Source organism: Aptenodytes forsteri, unplaced genomic scaffold, assembly GCF_000699145.1.
Source record: "Aptenodytes forsteri isolate BGI_AS27 unplaced genomic scaffold, ASM69914v1 Scaffold483, whole genome shotgun sequence".
Lineage (NCBI taxonomy): Eukaryota > Metazoa > Chordata > Aves > Sphenisciformes > Spheniscidae > Aptenodytes > Aptenodytes forsteri.
In genome coordinates, this window is record NW_008795316.1 from 797462 (window position 1) to 811317 (window position 13856).

General features: G+C 61.7%; 1 protein-coding gene across 1 annotated transcript in view; it reads right to left on the reverse strand.

Moving 5' to 3' along the window:
* Positions 1-3723: 3723 nt before the first annotated feature.
* Positions 3724-13856, reverse strand: part of KIAA1755 (KIAA1755 ortholog) — a 14153-nt gene continuing 4020 nt past the window's right edge. Inside the window, exons 5-18 of the mRNA XM_019472143.1 lie at positions 13728-13835; positions 12497-13201; positions 11914-12454; positions 11640-11804; positions 10839-10962; positions 10337-10430; positions 9074-9160; positions 8295-8411; positions 7826-7924; positions 7431-7579; positions 6361-6499; positions 5952-6074; positions 5020-5211; positions 3724-4937 (exon numbers count right to left, since the gene is read on the reverse strand). Coding sequence (XP_019327688.1) covers positions 3951-4937; positions 5020-5211; positions 5952-6074; positions 6361-6499; positions 7431-7579; positions 7826-7924; positions 8295-8411; positions 9074-9160; positions 10337-10430; positions 10839-10962; positions 11640-11804; positions 11914-12454; positions 12497-13201; positions 13728-13835 — 3630 coding nt within the window. The 3' untranslated portion in view covers positions 3724-3950. The remainder of the gene's footprint in view (positions 4938-5019; positions 5212-5951; positions 6075-6360; positions 6500-7430; positions 7580-7825; positions 7925-8294; positions 8412-9073; positions 9161-10336; positions 10431-10838; positions 10963-11639; positions 11805-11913; positions 12455-12496; positions 13202-13727; positions 13836-13856) is intronic.

A 13856-nucleotide genomic window follows, 5' to 3' on the forward strand; every position in this document is an offset into this window, starting at 1 on the left:
TTGGACTCGATGATCTTAGAGGTCTTTTCCAACCTTAATGATTCTATGATTCTATGATTCTACCTCCGTCTCCTCGCAGCCTTTGGGGCAGCCTGTCCCCTCCCAGCCTGTCCTGGAGCTGAGACCTGGCTGTTGTGGTCAGGGCAAGGTCTGAATCCACAGAACCTGGCAGCCCGCGGGGATGGGGGTGAGGGGGTGGTCCCCTGCGGAGCCTGGGCCCAGGTGCCAAAATCTCTTCAGGTGAGGTTAGGGGATGCTGAGACGCAGAAACTGGCTTTGCTCCATGTGTGGTGATGATAAAGAACAGCAGCACGGATTTGAGTGCCTTTTCAAAGGGCTCCCAGGAAACTGGCTATTTAAACACAGGTAAAATAAATGAAAAATGGTGAGCACCTCTTTCATTTCAATGTGGAAGCTAAAATAGACGTTGCTTGCCCCAGTTAAGTAAAGAGGTAACTTCCCGACGTAGGGCCGTCAAGCCCAAGGCTCGGTCCCTGCCACTTCTACCCTTCCTGGATTTGGGTCGTTTCAGCCTCTGACCTCGTTATCACCGCTGAAGACGGTGCAGGAGAGCAGCAAAACATAAAACATCTTCTGGGGCACTGGGTGTTATTCCTATAAACAAGCAAAGCACTTCAGAATCAATATGAAGGTTTACTTGCAGCCGCTAGATTTCATCTCCTGAATTGTATGATGGGATAAACGAGATCCCAATCCGGCTGCCACCCCATGTACCAGCAGCTATCTGTTCACAGCCGGGCTGAACAGCTCCCAGAATTAATTAGAATAATCAATCCTAAAAATGACAAAAGTATTGATTAGCATTTTTGACTCTTCACAGCCTGGCAGTGCTGTGACTCCGGGAGCATTGCAGAGCGATATAAAAAGCACTCAGCTGTGGATGGGAGATGCTTATCCAGTGACACTGCGTCACTTGCGTGACAGTGAGGGCTTTATATGCAACAATGGCATCACCCAAACGCTTCCACACGATATTATTTCAGTAATAATATTCTCATCGCTCTTCCTTGCTCTTGTTCAATTTACACAGTGGTTCATTTAATGGCATCACCCAAACGCTTCCACACGATATTATTTCAGTAATAATATTCTCATCGCTCTTCCTTGCTCTTGTTCAATTTACACAGTGGTTCATTTTCAATACCTGTCTATTTACTACTTTCCTGGACATAGTAAGAAAGCAGGAGCGGTGGGGAGGGGATCCTCCACACCCACCAATGCCGGGTGGGCTGATGCAGGCAGCTGCCCGGGTTTTGGGCAGCTTGGCCCCAGCAGACCCCGGCTGGTCCAGCCGTCCCTGCCGGCCCTCACCAGGCTTGGAGCTGCCTTGCCGTAGCATGGCTCCCCGCGGAGGCGTCCCTGCCCGGGAGCTGGCGTGCCTGTGGCGGCGATGGGGTGCGCAGTGCTCATCACCAGTGTGCAGTCTGCCTTTCCCAAGGGAGATGAGTAACGTGGACGGCGTGTCCAGCCCGTCAAGGCACCGGCACAAGCCCGGGGTGGGACATGTGTGCTGTGCTGGTCACAGGAGGCTGAGCTCAGCCGCACGCGGCTGCACGCTGATAATGAGGACTTCCAAAGCCACGGGCTTCTGTGAAATGACAGGCAAAAATCGGTGTCCAAAGAGGAATTTGGAAGGCATGCTGTTTCTTCAGTGCACTGCAGAGGCGAGGGTGTAACGGGAGGATACAACAAATCGTCTGTCGGTAGAGCAGAAAATTGAGCGAGGGAACTGTCAGGCCGGGCTTTAAATGCTTTTGGAGGTAGAAGAGATTTTTGGCTCTCGCAATGAGCTGGGCATCATCCAGGAGGGCACGGCTTTCACCAGCTGTGTGTGCGGGGACGGGGAGCCGGCACGCTCGGCTGGCTGGTGTGGGGACAGGGAGCAGACACGCTCGGCTGGCTGGTGCGGGGACAGCCAGCCCCGGGTGGCTCGCAGGGATGTTGGGGCAGGGTGAGGTGCGTCCGTCTGCTCCTTCTCCGGATTTATGTGCTACATCATCTCTGCAGCAAGGGGATTTCTGAAGCCCTTTATACTCGGTGCAGGGCCGGACGGTTGGGCATGGGTAAATATAATTACATGAAGAGGTAGGAAAAGTGGCCTGGCTGGGGTGACCTCGGTGACATTCAGGACGTGGCGTTAGTTGGAGAATGGAGCAAAGCCGGCTGAGTTCGCCCAGGATGGATCGTGCACACCTGCCCCAGTGTCTCTCTTTGATAATTACTTTTAAGCCAAAAGGAACGGGATAGACCTCGGCTAGTGGGATTTCAGTGAAGTGATGATAGAAGTGCTACTCGGGAAATTAGTGTTTTAGCTGGAGAAGACGGAGTTTAAAAGGACTGAAAGAGTGGACAACGGGTGGGACTGGGAGCAGAAGCGACGGGCAGGAGGTCCCAGGGCAGCACCTGGGGAGCAGGCTGGGATCGGTCTTCGTTAGCACTGCCGTTAATGACCTGGGCAGGGGGGGCGCGGAGCTGTGGGGGGGATCGGTCTTTAACACTGCCGTTAATGACCTGGGCAGGAGGAGCGCGGTGCTGTGGGGGGTGGCCGGGACTGCGGCCTCCAGAGAGGAGCTCAGTGGGGCTTGGCTTGGGGATTTGGCAAAAACAAGGCTGAAGGGGGTATGAGTGATGCTCACAAACACTGGGATGAGCAAGTGCCCTTTGCTGAGGCGCAGCATCACACAGGGCCACAAGCCATGACCGCACCGCGGCTGGGAGGAGGAGAGTGTTTTTCTGGAACAGCCTCTACATGAGATATTGCTTTTTCTACGATGTCTCTTGATTAGCTCATGATGCGGCTGCCTGGGGTGGCAGGCAGCGCAGCACCCTGGCCCGGACAGCCCGTCCCCTGCCTGGTTTCGCCTGCTCCTGGGTGCCCAAACAGGCTGTGCAGCTTGGTGGGACGCGCCTGTGGGGATGAGATCCTCGGGGACCCCGGGCTGTTTTGGACAGCAATCGGCAAGGTCGCGCCCAGCTCAGCTGGATCCCCAAGGCTTTGGGACAGCCTGTTCCCAGCGAGTGGGGAGGCTGGGCAGGATGACACCACCCTCGCCCATGTACTGGGGAGGGGGTAGGGTGGGAGTGAGAACCAGAGATGGAGTTATTTAACCCTTACAAAAGGGAGAGGGACTCATTCTGCAGATGCCTGCAGCCTGGCAGCGGGGGCCAGCGGGGCAGGGCACAACAGGAGCGAGCCAGCAGCGGTTTGAGCAGGACCATCCTACCAGCTGGGAGATGCTGGCGGTGAGCAGGAGAGCCAGGCTGCGGCCACAGCCCGCGCAGGTGACACGGGAGGCTCTCACGGTGGCACCAGCTGCCCGCTGGCAGTGTCGGGGAGCCCAGGCGAGCAGCCCGGCGCCTGGCTCTCAGCAGGACACGCCTTTTCGTTCTGCTCCACGAGGACCATGCTGGGTGCTTCTCTTCAGGTTTATTAACGTTAATAACGTTAGTCCCACGTTAACGAGTGCACATGAACAAAATGCCTGTCGCTGTTGCTCGGCCAAGGCTGCAGCAGCAGCACAGGGGACGGTAAAATCGCCTGGCGGAGGGGGCAGCACAGAGGGGCTGGCAGGCAGAAACGCCTCGGCACAGGTTTGCGCTCCCATGGGACGCTCCGAGCACGGCTGCTGACTGCAGGGAACCCTCACCGCTGTCCTGAGGCAAACCTGGCGCTTGTAGGGATAAATGCACTTTACGTGAGGATTGCTACACACCTAGTAGATTATTAATGAACCTCGTGAGGCTGGTGATGGGGTTACTGCCACTGCACAGTGGGTTCAGCGCTAAGTACAGGGAACTGAAGGACTGTGGGACTGAGGGTTGGGCAACAGGTCCCAGCATCCCACCTCTGAGCTTGGGACGTCCCATCCAGTTGGTGATTGAGACTTCCACAACTGGACAGAAACCACCCCAACTGGAAGGGGCTGGTTTTACTTGGCATTTGCTTTAGCTGGACTCTCGGTATGGTGGTTCTCCAGGTAAACAATCTGGGGGGGCTTTTCGGAGGGGCAAGGTGGTCTGGGACTCTGGAGGTCCCGGGGCAAAGCCAGGCTTGCTGCTGGGGCTTCTTCGGTGGAGTTCTGCGAGTCTGAGTCTTCAGAGGAGAAACTGCTCTGGCTGTAAACCTGGAAGTACTGGGTGGCTTCTGCCCGCTTATCTGCAGGTGGACCATGTGTGCTGGGGGCTGAGACAGTCCCGTGGGGCACAGCGGTGGGACACAACGGGTCAGCACCTGGAAAACATGCCCGGGGAGGCAGGGTGAAGGGATGCCTCTGAAGGGGCTGGCTGCGCTCCTGGGCGAGGTGTCCTGCAGCTCCCAGGCAGGCTCCGCGCTCGGGTTTTGGGAGGGAGGTGTCAGCAGAGACATGGCGGTGAAAGCCACAGTCGCCCTCTGGCCCCTGCCAGCAGCGGGGCTGCGGGGAGCTCAGCTCCGCACCCAGCACGGGGCCAGGAATGCTGCCGGCCCAGGGCTGTCCTGGCCCCTGGGGCTGTCCCGGTCCCCAGGCGCTGGGCTCTGGCTGCTCCGCCGCCCCCCGGCCCCCCGACACAGCTGGCTCGGGGCTGGCGGTTGCTTTGCAGACTGGGGCTTCCTTGCAAGGGGCTGCAGACCCCGAGCCAGGGGAGCCGAAGGCATCTCCCTGCCCGTCGGCTTGTGCTCCCCAGGCCTCCTGCAGCTCTGCCAGCATCTCTTCCAGGATCTGCCGGGTCTCCTGGTACCTGTGCCGTGCCTTGGTCCAGGCTGCCAGCCCTTGGCTGCTCTGCATCCTGCACACCTGAGCCTTCATCTCCTGCAGCTTCTCCAGGGCAAACTCCACTGACAACTTCTGGAAGGAGCTCTGCAGGCACTGCAGCGCCTGGCCCTCCCCACGCTTCACCCGGCCTGAGCACTGCCCGCAGTCCAGCTTCAGCCCCGTGATCTAGAAAAGAAGGCAAGAGTGGCTGTTTTCATGGCTGCCCAGCCAGCACCGGGTCCTGCGGGAGGAGAGTCCACGCACCCACCTTGCTGGAGAACTGGCCGAGCTCCCGCAGCAGCTCCTGCTCAGCCTGCCGCCGCTCCACCTGCCTGTAGAAACTCATCAGCTTCGTCCGGAAAAGGGCTGCAGCCACCTGGAAGGGGTCTGCCTCGGGGAAAGTTGCGTCTCGGACCTCAGCCGCCTCCTGACACAGGGCCAGGCCATGCTGGTACTGAGCCTGCAGGGACGGCAGGAAGGAACAAGCTCGGGGAACGGCGCTGACCTGCTGCGCTGGGACGTGTGTGCAGGGTGAGGCTCTTTGCAGGTCAGCACTCAGCATCGCTATCAAAACTACATGGGAAATGTTTCTGGGCAAGTGAGAAGAAACAAAGAGAACGGGGATTCTCAAAATCTGCTCTGTCCTGGCTCAGCTCAAAATGCACAGAATGCATCGTCCTGTCCTGAGTGGAGTCACCTTGCTTTGTCCTCCCTGCGGTGCATGTAACTAAAGGGCCTCCCTATCTAGAGATATGGGAGGAACAAATCCTTGTCACCGCATTATTTGTTGCCTGAGGGACATCCAGGCTCTGCAGCCCGGCCCTGCGAGAGGAAGGGGGCTGTGAAGGACGGAGCGCAGGAGGGCTTGGGAACAGCAGCCCCAGCCCAAAGCGCACCAAGGAACAGCACAACCGTCCCCCTCACCAGAGCAGGGCTGCCCAAAGACCCCAGTAAAGCTGGGTTTGAAAACTGCAGCTTGACCCAGCCAGCCTGGGGACACCCAGTTTTGCCCAGAAGCCTCATTCCAAACCTGGGGGATTTGGGCTGATTGTATCAAACTTTGTAACAACGTTCGAAAGTTTCTGACTTGGCATTTTCAGTTTCTGCCGAGGGCCAGGCAGGGGCCGGAGCCACCTAACAGCTCTGCTGGCAGCAATACCCTAGGGATGCATGTTACAGAAAAGCCCCCTCCAAACATACTGTTGCCTGGACGAGGAACTCGTTAAACTGCTCAGCGGAGCCCTGGAAGCTGTCGGGGCTCCACTCCTCGGCGCCCATCTTCTGCAGCCGTGCCGCTGCCTCCCCGTCCAGCCAGCACCCCAGCTGCAAGAGAGAGCGGGGCTGAGGGTCAGGCGGGACCAGCTGCTGGCAGCAGCGCTTCTGTGGCACCTCCCCTTCCTTCCCCGACCGGGGCACCCCATCCCAGGCGTGGTTACACACAGTTGCCTCGTAATGAAAATCAAAGCTCAGGCAATCCTGTTATTCTCTGGGCTTCCTTCATCATCAAAAACCAAGGAAATGTGCCAAAAATGCTCAGCCATGGGAACACTGCAGAGGACAACTTCAACTTGCTGCATCCAGAACGGCACCCCAGGGACGCCCAACTCACCTTGCCGAACTCAGCCTCAAGCTCCCGGACCTTTCGGAGGAACTCCAGGCGCTCCAGGCAGCTGTTGGACTGGGACACCAGGTCGTGAAGCTCTTCTTCCAGCTGGCTGTACAGCCCCTCGGCCGACTCCATGCTGGTCCTGGTGGTTGGGGAGGAAAGGGGCCGTCAGTGCTGGGTGCTGCCGGGCAAGCTACCGGCCCCTGAAGACGCTGGCCGAAGCAGCTCTCCCGTGGGCAGGAGCCTCTGGATGGGGCAGCTCCCTGGAAGTGGGCACTGGCATGTGGCCATGCGGGCAGCCGGGAGCTGAGGGAGCAGACGGACAACGACCCAGCACGTGCAGCTGGCAAGAGCCTGGCAGGTGCCCGGGTCAGGAGCCAACCAAGAGTCCTCCTCCCCACCCGCCTCCTGCATCCTCAGAGCCCACCCAGGACACGAGGGCACTCCCTGGGGTGCGCTGGGCAGTGGGATCCAGGCCCTGCATGCCAGGCATGCTGCAGCAGAGCACCCTGGCCCTGCAGGTGCCCACCTCCCCGTCCCAAGGAGCAAGATGGATGTCAGGGAACACGGGACGGGAAAGCGTTGGCTGTCGGTGTGGCCCGGCCCAGCTGAGAGAAGGGAGCAGTGGGATTAGTGCTGCCTGCATGCATGGACCGCCAGACCAATGCAGCATCGCCGGACGAGCACGGCATTGCCGGACGAGCGCGGCACCACCAGGGCTTGGCCCCATCTAGTGGCTTTGCCTGAGACCAGCCTGGAGGGCTTGCTGCAGGCCTTGCTGAGCAGCCCCAGAGCCTGGTCCCGGGGCAGGAGGCCCTCCCAGGGACCCGTGCACCTTCCCCAGCCGGGATGACGGGAAAACCTGCAAAGGGCTGTCTGAGACGCGAGCTCCAGGCTTGGAGGGAGTTTGCAGGGCAGAAGGGAGCATGGCACCAGCTCTGAGGCATGGTGGAAAGAAGCTCGTGCTCATGGGGACCGGGCTGTCCCTGGGGAGGTGGCTCTGTTGGCCAGCGGAGGAGGCTGGGGGTCTCCGGCGTTGGCACCCCTCTCCTGGTGCAGCCGCCCCCTCCTACCTGACGTCAGCCGAGGTGCTGAGCTGGGCGGCCTCCCTGCGCAGCCTCGCCAGCACAGCCCCCGCCTCGCGCTGCACGCGCACCAGCTGTGGGTCGCTCAGCACCCTCCGCATCAGCTCCTGGTGCCTCCCGATGCACGTGGCCACATCCTGCAGAGGGAGGGTCGGACACGCATCTCACCTGGGGCCTCGCCTGCTGGCTCCAGGGCCAGCACAGGACAGGCACTCAGGGCTGCACCCCGAGGGACGAGCAAAGGGGACAAGGGGACAGCCCCGTGGCCAGGAGCGGCTGGTCCGGGAACAGTTGCACCGAGTTTTAGGGAACCAGGGCAAAATGTCGCTGTGTGCTGGACTGCAGACGGGGTCTTTGGAAAGCCCTACAACCTGCCCCGTTACCTGCGTCCCCGCCAGCGTGTCGGTGCTCCGCAGCTCGTGGATGCAGCTCTGCAGCAGCTCTGATGCCTGCCTGAGGCTGGCTGTGAAGGGATGCAGTTTCTGCGGGTGGGACACACAGCGGGTCAGTGGGGCCGGGGAGGCTGGGCAAGCAGCGGGGGGGGGAGGGCAGCCTGCCCACGAGAGGGAGGAGGAGAAGCAGTGCCAGGCCAGAGCAGGGAAAACCGCGGGGCACCGGGTTAAAGCCGAGGAGGAAGGGAGTGTGGAGGTGGATGGGCAGTTACAGGCAAGAGCAGTCAGAATCAGACAGGAGGGGGTTGCCCTCCTGTGCTCAGAGCTCTCCTTTTCCTTCCCCTCTCCTGGGCTTTCCTGTCACTTTTCCGAGGACGCCTGTGAGACACAGAAGCTGTGGTGGGGATGGAGGGGCACCGCGGGGAGGTGAGGCGATGGCTAACGGCGTGATAACAGACACCTGGAAAAATTGAACCCACTCGTCGTGGCAGTAGGGGAAGGCGCCGTCCAGCTCCTGGGTCAGCTGGGAGCTGTCGACGTAGCGGCCCAGAGCCTTCAGCGATGCCAGGGTCTCCACCTGCGGGGCATGGGGTTTGTAAGTGCCATGAGACTGTGCCAGGTCACTCCCCAGAAACATCCCCAGGGACAGCCTGGAGCAGGGGGCATAACCCCCTCCTCCCCTAAGCACCCTGCTCTGTTAACCTGCGTGGCGCGGTGGCCCCGGGAGCGCTGCGTGCTGGCAGGGCTGAGCACGCCATGCGGCAGCTCTGCTCAGAGCATCTCCCGGTGGCTCCACGGTATTTGAATGCATGAGAGATCGCCAGGACTGCAATAATCTGCCATGACAGCCAGGCTAGGTGATCGAGCTCATTAATATTTCACATTATATTAATTAAACTGAGCAGCACTAAAAGAACAATAAACCCTTTCAAGTTTAGATTTATTATCCCAGTGCCTGTGTCCGGCCACTGGAGGTAAGTGGGAAAACGCTTGGCTGCCCTTGGGCAGCTTTTGCTCGTGTACGCAGCCCAGCGAGCCCGAGGGCCTCACCCTGCACCCAGCACGGGGGGACCTGCCCCAGCGAGGCGCTGCTCTGCCTGGGGTCCCTGAGCAGGGGAACTGGGGTCTCCAAGCAAGGGGACGGAGGGTCCCCGAGGCGCGAGGCTCTTTTCACCCCGGTTCTGCTCTTCCCACAGGAGACAATGCAGGGACATGAGGAGGGGACAGGGACAGGCTCACCTGCACCCCGGGCAGCCTCTCGCGGTGGGGGACCAGCTCCTTCTCAGCCAGCAGCAGCACGGTGTGGATGCAGCCCGGTGAGATGCTCTGTGGGAGGCAGGGAAGAGTCACCACGGCAAACCCCATGGCGCAGCCCCCGAGTTACCCACGGTGATGCTGGGGGTCGGTTGCCCGAGTCAGCTGAGGCCCGTGAGCTCATTACAAAGAAAAGGCTCCCAAGCTCGCTGGCGTGGGAAATGGAAACAGGACGCTCAGGCCGTAACACCGTCCCCATCCACCACCTCCCTGGCAGAATGGACCTGCGGACAGAGCCTTGTGAGCAAACCCCTTTGCTCGCACCAGCAATGCTTCTCCACACAGGAAGATTGGGGTCAGCACAGGGTTTATTGGACAGGCTGCAACCAAGCCCTGAGCAGGCACTGCAGCAGGGAGGACCCCACAGCCTCTGGGACAGCGCAGGGCCCTCCCACGGCACTGCCTCGGCACTGGCACAGAAACCCTGCCAGGATGAATCGACCGTTGCTGCAGAGCCAATTACCAGGTGAGCTCAGCTAGCGGGATGCTGAAGAGGTTGGGGGCACGCCGCGGTGCTGGGCGATAGCAGGGGCGAGGTCAAGGACAGATCCTGTGGGGCTGGGAAGGGACCTTCGGTCCCAAACTGCTGGTGCCTTGCGGCTGGCATTCGAGGAGCTGGAGAGATGCAAGCGCCGGGTGTGAGCTCGGTTCGGGGGGCTGGGGGAAATGGGGTCTCTGTGCCCTGTTGGGGGACGGTCTGCGCCACTGCAGACATGCTCAGAAATTAGAGATTTATCAGCAACTTGGGGAACAAAGTGGCAGTTATTTAAGCGCTGCAAGACCTACAGGGAGTCAGGAGCCAGGACTGGCTGCTGGGGAGGAAGCAGCAAGACAGATGTGGGTTTTCTAGATTAGTGCATTGCAATGCAGCCGCAGGCAGCCAAGAGCTGCCTCGGTAAATCCGCATTGTGATGCTTATGGGTAAAATCTGCGAGCGAGATAAAAACCGTGGCCTCAGGCACGGCAGCGTCGGGAGCTGCCAGAAAATCTGCTGGGGGATTGCACCATGCAGCAGGTGCAGGGGGCTGCCAGAAAATCTGCTGCCAGCCGGGGGATTGCACCATGCAGCAGGTGCAGGGGAGGCTCTGCAGGAGGCTCTGAAGGACCCTCGGAGGGCAGGGCAGCGCTTGGTCCTGGGCAGGGACACCCCGGCACATCCGTGGCATAGGCACGCGGAGCACGGTGTACCTGGACAGAGCAGAGGGCCGAGAACAGGACAGGAGCGGGCGGTTGCTTCCTGGCGTCCACCACGACGGTGAGCCCGCTGTCCTTTGCTTCTCGCCTAGCAAAGGGAAATAAAGCAGGAGGCAGATCGCACTGGTTAGAAGCAGCATGTGAAGTGGGGGTCCCTCCCTTTCGGCAGGACTCGCTTGAAGCCCCCTCCGGCAGCTCCGCGCCCCCAGGCAGCAGGGTGAGGACAGCTGCAGGCAATGGCCTCATCCCCATGAGATGCCCCAGCCGAGGGAAGTGCCGGACCTTCAATAATGCATGCCTTCAGCAGAGGCACGGCACGGGGTCCTCAGGGCTGGCTGCAGGGGGGGGCAGTGGGCACGGTGGGGATCGCGCAGGATGTGCCCAAAGCAGCATGTGCGGGATGCTGGGCATCCATCCTGGCTTGGCCTGGGGGCTGCCTGGGACCCCCGAGCTGGGAAGCAGCCGGGGGGTCCCGGCAGATCCTCCTGGCCCTTACCTGGGGAGGGAGCAGAGGTAGAGGATGAGCCTCGCCAGCTCAGTGGCCGAGCACCACGCGGCCCCCCAGGCGCTGCCACTGGTGGTCACCCGGAGGAGGGCCCTGCCCAGCCTGTCTGAGCTCCCTGCGGGGAAAGGAGCGAGTGACCTCTCTGGCAGCCACCCGCCGGCTGCAAACCCCAGCACTGAGCAACCTCCCGGAGGGGCCGGGTCTCCCATGAGCCTTGCTGCGGCTCGCCAAGCAGGGATGGCTGCCAAGGGGTGCGGGAGCGGGGTCTGCCCCGGCTTGGCTCGGGGGGCTCAGCCTGGGTTAATACTGTGCAGCTGTGGCAGCGCAGTGGCCGCCCCGGTGCCCCCCCCCCCCCCCCCCTCCAGAGGGGCAGCACCAGCCCGTGAGAGCTCTCAGCACAAATGCTGGCCCTGGAAATGCCAGGGCAAAGCTGCTGGGGACGTTTTCCCTGAAAAAAAGATGGTTTTGTCACTGTTTTTCAACTCTTGGGAAAAGGAAGAAGCCAAATGTTTAGTGTTTGGCATCTAAAAGCTGAACGGCTTCATTGGTGAGGAATGGTGTGGGAGGGCTTGGTGCAGCTGGGAACCGGGGCAGCTGCTCAGACCAGACTGCTTGTTTTTATGTTTTTAATTTTTTTTGCCCAGCTGAAAGGAAATTTTCCGCTTGGGGGCTTTCTGGCCTCCAGCAAGGCCCTGAAACCTTCCTCCAGAAAACCCTCTCGAGCAGCATGGCATTTTCCCTCCGGAGGCCTCTCCTGACATCCCCCCGAGGGTCTCGCTGTGCTGGCGGTACCTGGCAGGCACACGATGCCTGAGCGCAGCAGCCCGGCGTGCAGGTCCTGCCAGGCCGGCGGCTCCCGGACAGGGGTGCCGGTGCCGGGCATGGAGGGACCGTTCTTGCAGTCGGTCCTTTTCAGGGACCGTTCCTCTGCAGGGGCAGCGGCTGCCCCATCCGTACCTGCCCATGGGGACAGAGGAGAGAGGAGCTGGCGACATGCAACGAGGCAGAGAAATGCAAAAGTCCCTGCAGAGCCCAGGCAGGCACTGCAGCCCCACTCGGACGGTACCTTTCCCGGCTGACTTGGCTCTGCCCAACCTGGGCGAGTAGATAGCAGACACCTTCTTCCAGGCCCCTTCGTGCTGGCTGGTGGCTCTTTCATCCCCGGGGGCTGCCCCGAGCCGTGGCCCCTTCCGGAAGGAGACCTTGTGGCGGGAGCTGGGGGGGAGCCGGGGGCTGCCCTGCCGTGCCACTGCTTCTGCCTGCGCCCTGGGACTCGCTCGGTGGGGGCGGCGGGTGAGGAGCATGGGGCTGCCGGCCCCCCTCCCGTGCTGTGTGTGGGTCTCATGGGGGGTGGCGGGGGGTGGCTCAGGCCCGGGGCCATCTGGCTCCTCCAGGATGGCTGCCATCAGCCCGGGGCCGAAGCTCACCGGGTTCTGCAGCGCGGCCAGGTAGGAGTCGCGGTGGCGGCACCGTGGGCCGTGTGGCCCCGGCTCCTGGCTCAGCTTCCTTCCCAGGCACGGGGTGCAGGGACCCTCCTCCAAGCTCGGCACCCCCCCGCAGGGCCAGGCATCTGCCCCCGGCCCCCCATTCACGCAGGGAACCGTCGCCTCCATCGGCCCTGCTGGGCAGGTGGGCGGCAGGGACCTGGCCAGGAGGTCCAGCTGCTCCCGGGAGAGCTCCAGCAGGTCCACATACTCCCCCTCCAGGTTCTGGCTGATGATCTCACAGAGGCTGGGCACAACCAGCGTGGCCGGCTTCTTCCACAGCCCAGCCTGGTCCACTTTGATCAGTCCTGGATATCTACCCTGGCTCGACTTCCGAGAGGTGACCTTGCAGCCTGGGACGGTGCCCGCGACGTTGCTGTAGGGCACTGGGGTGCCTGCTGTGCCGCGGGGTGCAGGCACGCTGGGTGCTGCTGGCTCGGCTGCAGGTTCAGGAGCGGGGTCATTGCGGGCCCCGGTGGGCACGCCATCAGCTCCAGCCTTGGGCTTGTCGATGAACTCCGGCGTGGCGATCTTGCTCCACGGCAGTGGGGCGATGCCGTTCTCGGTGGCCACCAGGCAGGTGTGCAGGGGGGCTCTGGCCCGGTCACCGTTGATCTCCTCCAGCCACTCGTTGGTGAAGAGCAGCGCGTAGGCGGCCTCGGGGATGGGCGTCTCCTCCACCGTGCGCAGGTCATGGGAGAGGTGCTTGACAGTGATGCGCGCTGAGTGCTCCTCGCAGGGCTCTGCTTGCAGGTAGAAGTCCCCGGGACGCAGCAGGAGGGGGTTGAGCGGCGCGAGGTGGACGACCACTTTCTCGTGAAGACACAAAGGCCAGCCTTCATGGAGAAAGATGCAGTTAAAGTAGGGAGCCTGGGAGGGAAGAAGAACACAGCGCATGAGCGAGAGCCCCTGCCAGCTCCATACCCTCCCAGCTGGCCCCGCGCGCTCTTGCTGCCTGGCTCTGCGCTTCCTACGATGGGGACTGAAGAGCCCGGTGACCCGGCGGGATGTCCCTGAGCTGAGCCACAGCAGGGTCCTGCAAGCCCACCCCGAGCCCGCGGCCATTCCCGGGATGCTGAGTGCTCCCCACATGCTAATAGAGGGGAAACCCCCACTGGAGCCTCTCCAGGGGCGAGACAAGGTGACCCAGGAGTCCTCCTGCCTTTAACACGGGGACCACACGTGCCAGGCTCTGTGCTGGAGCTGTCCCAGGGAGCTGGGCACACCACGGTCCCCTCTGCGGAGAGGGGACAGGGACAGGGAGGGGGACATGCAGAGAGGGAGCCTGCAGCCCGGCGCAGGGCACAGCCGTGCAGGGTGTCACACTATAGGGCAAAGCCCCCATGGCCGGGAGTGGGGCGCAGGGCACCGTGGCGTGGGGGGCATGCGGGCTTACGCAGGCTGCCTGCCGCACGTGCTCGAAGAGGCGCTTGGCCGGGATGAGGAACTGGAGCAGGCAGCAGAGCCCATCTCCGTGGTAGCTGGTCTCCAACAGCCGAAACACCTGGCCCAGGACCGTGGCGGC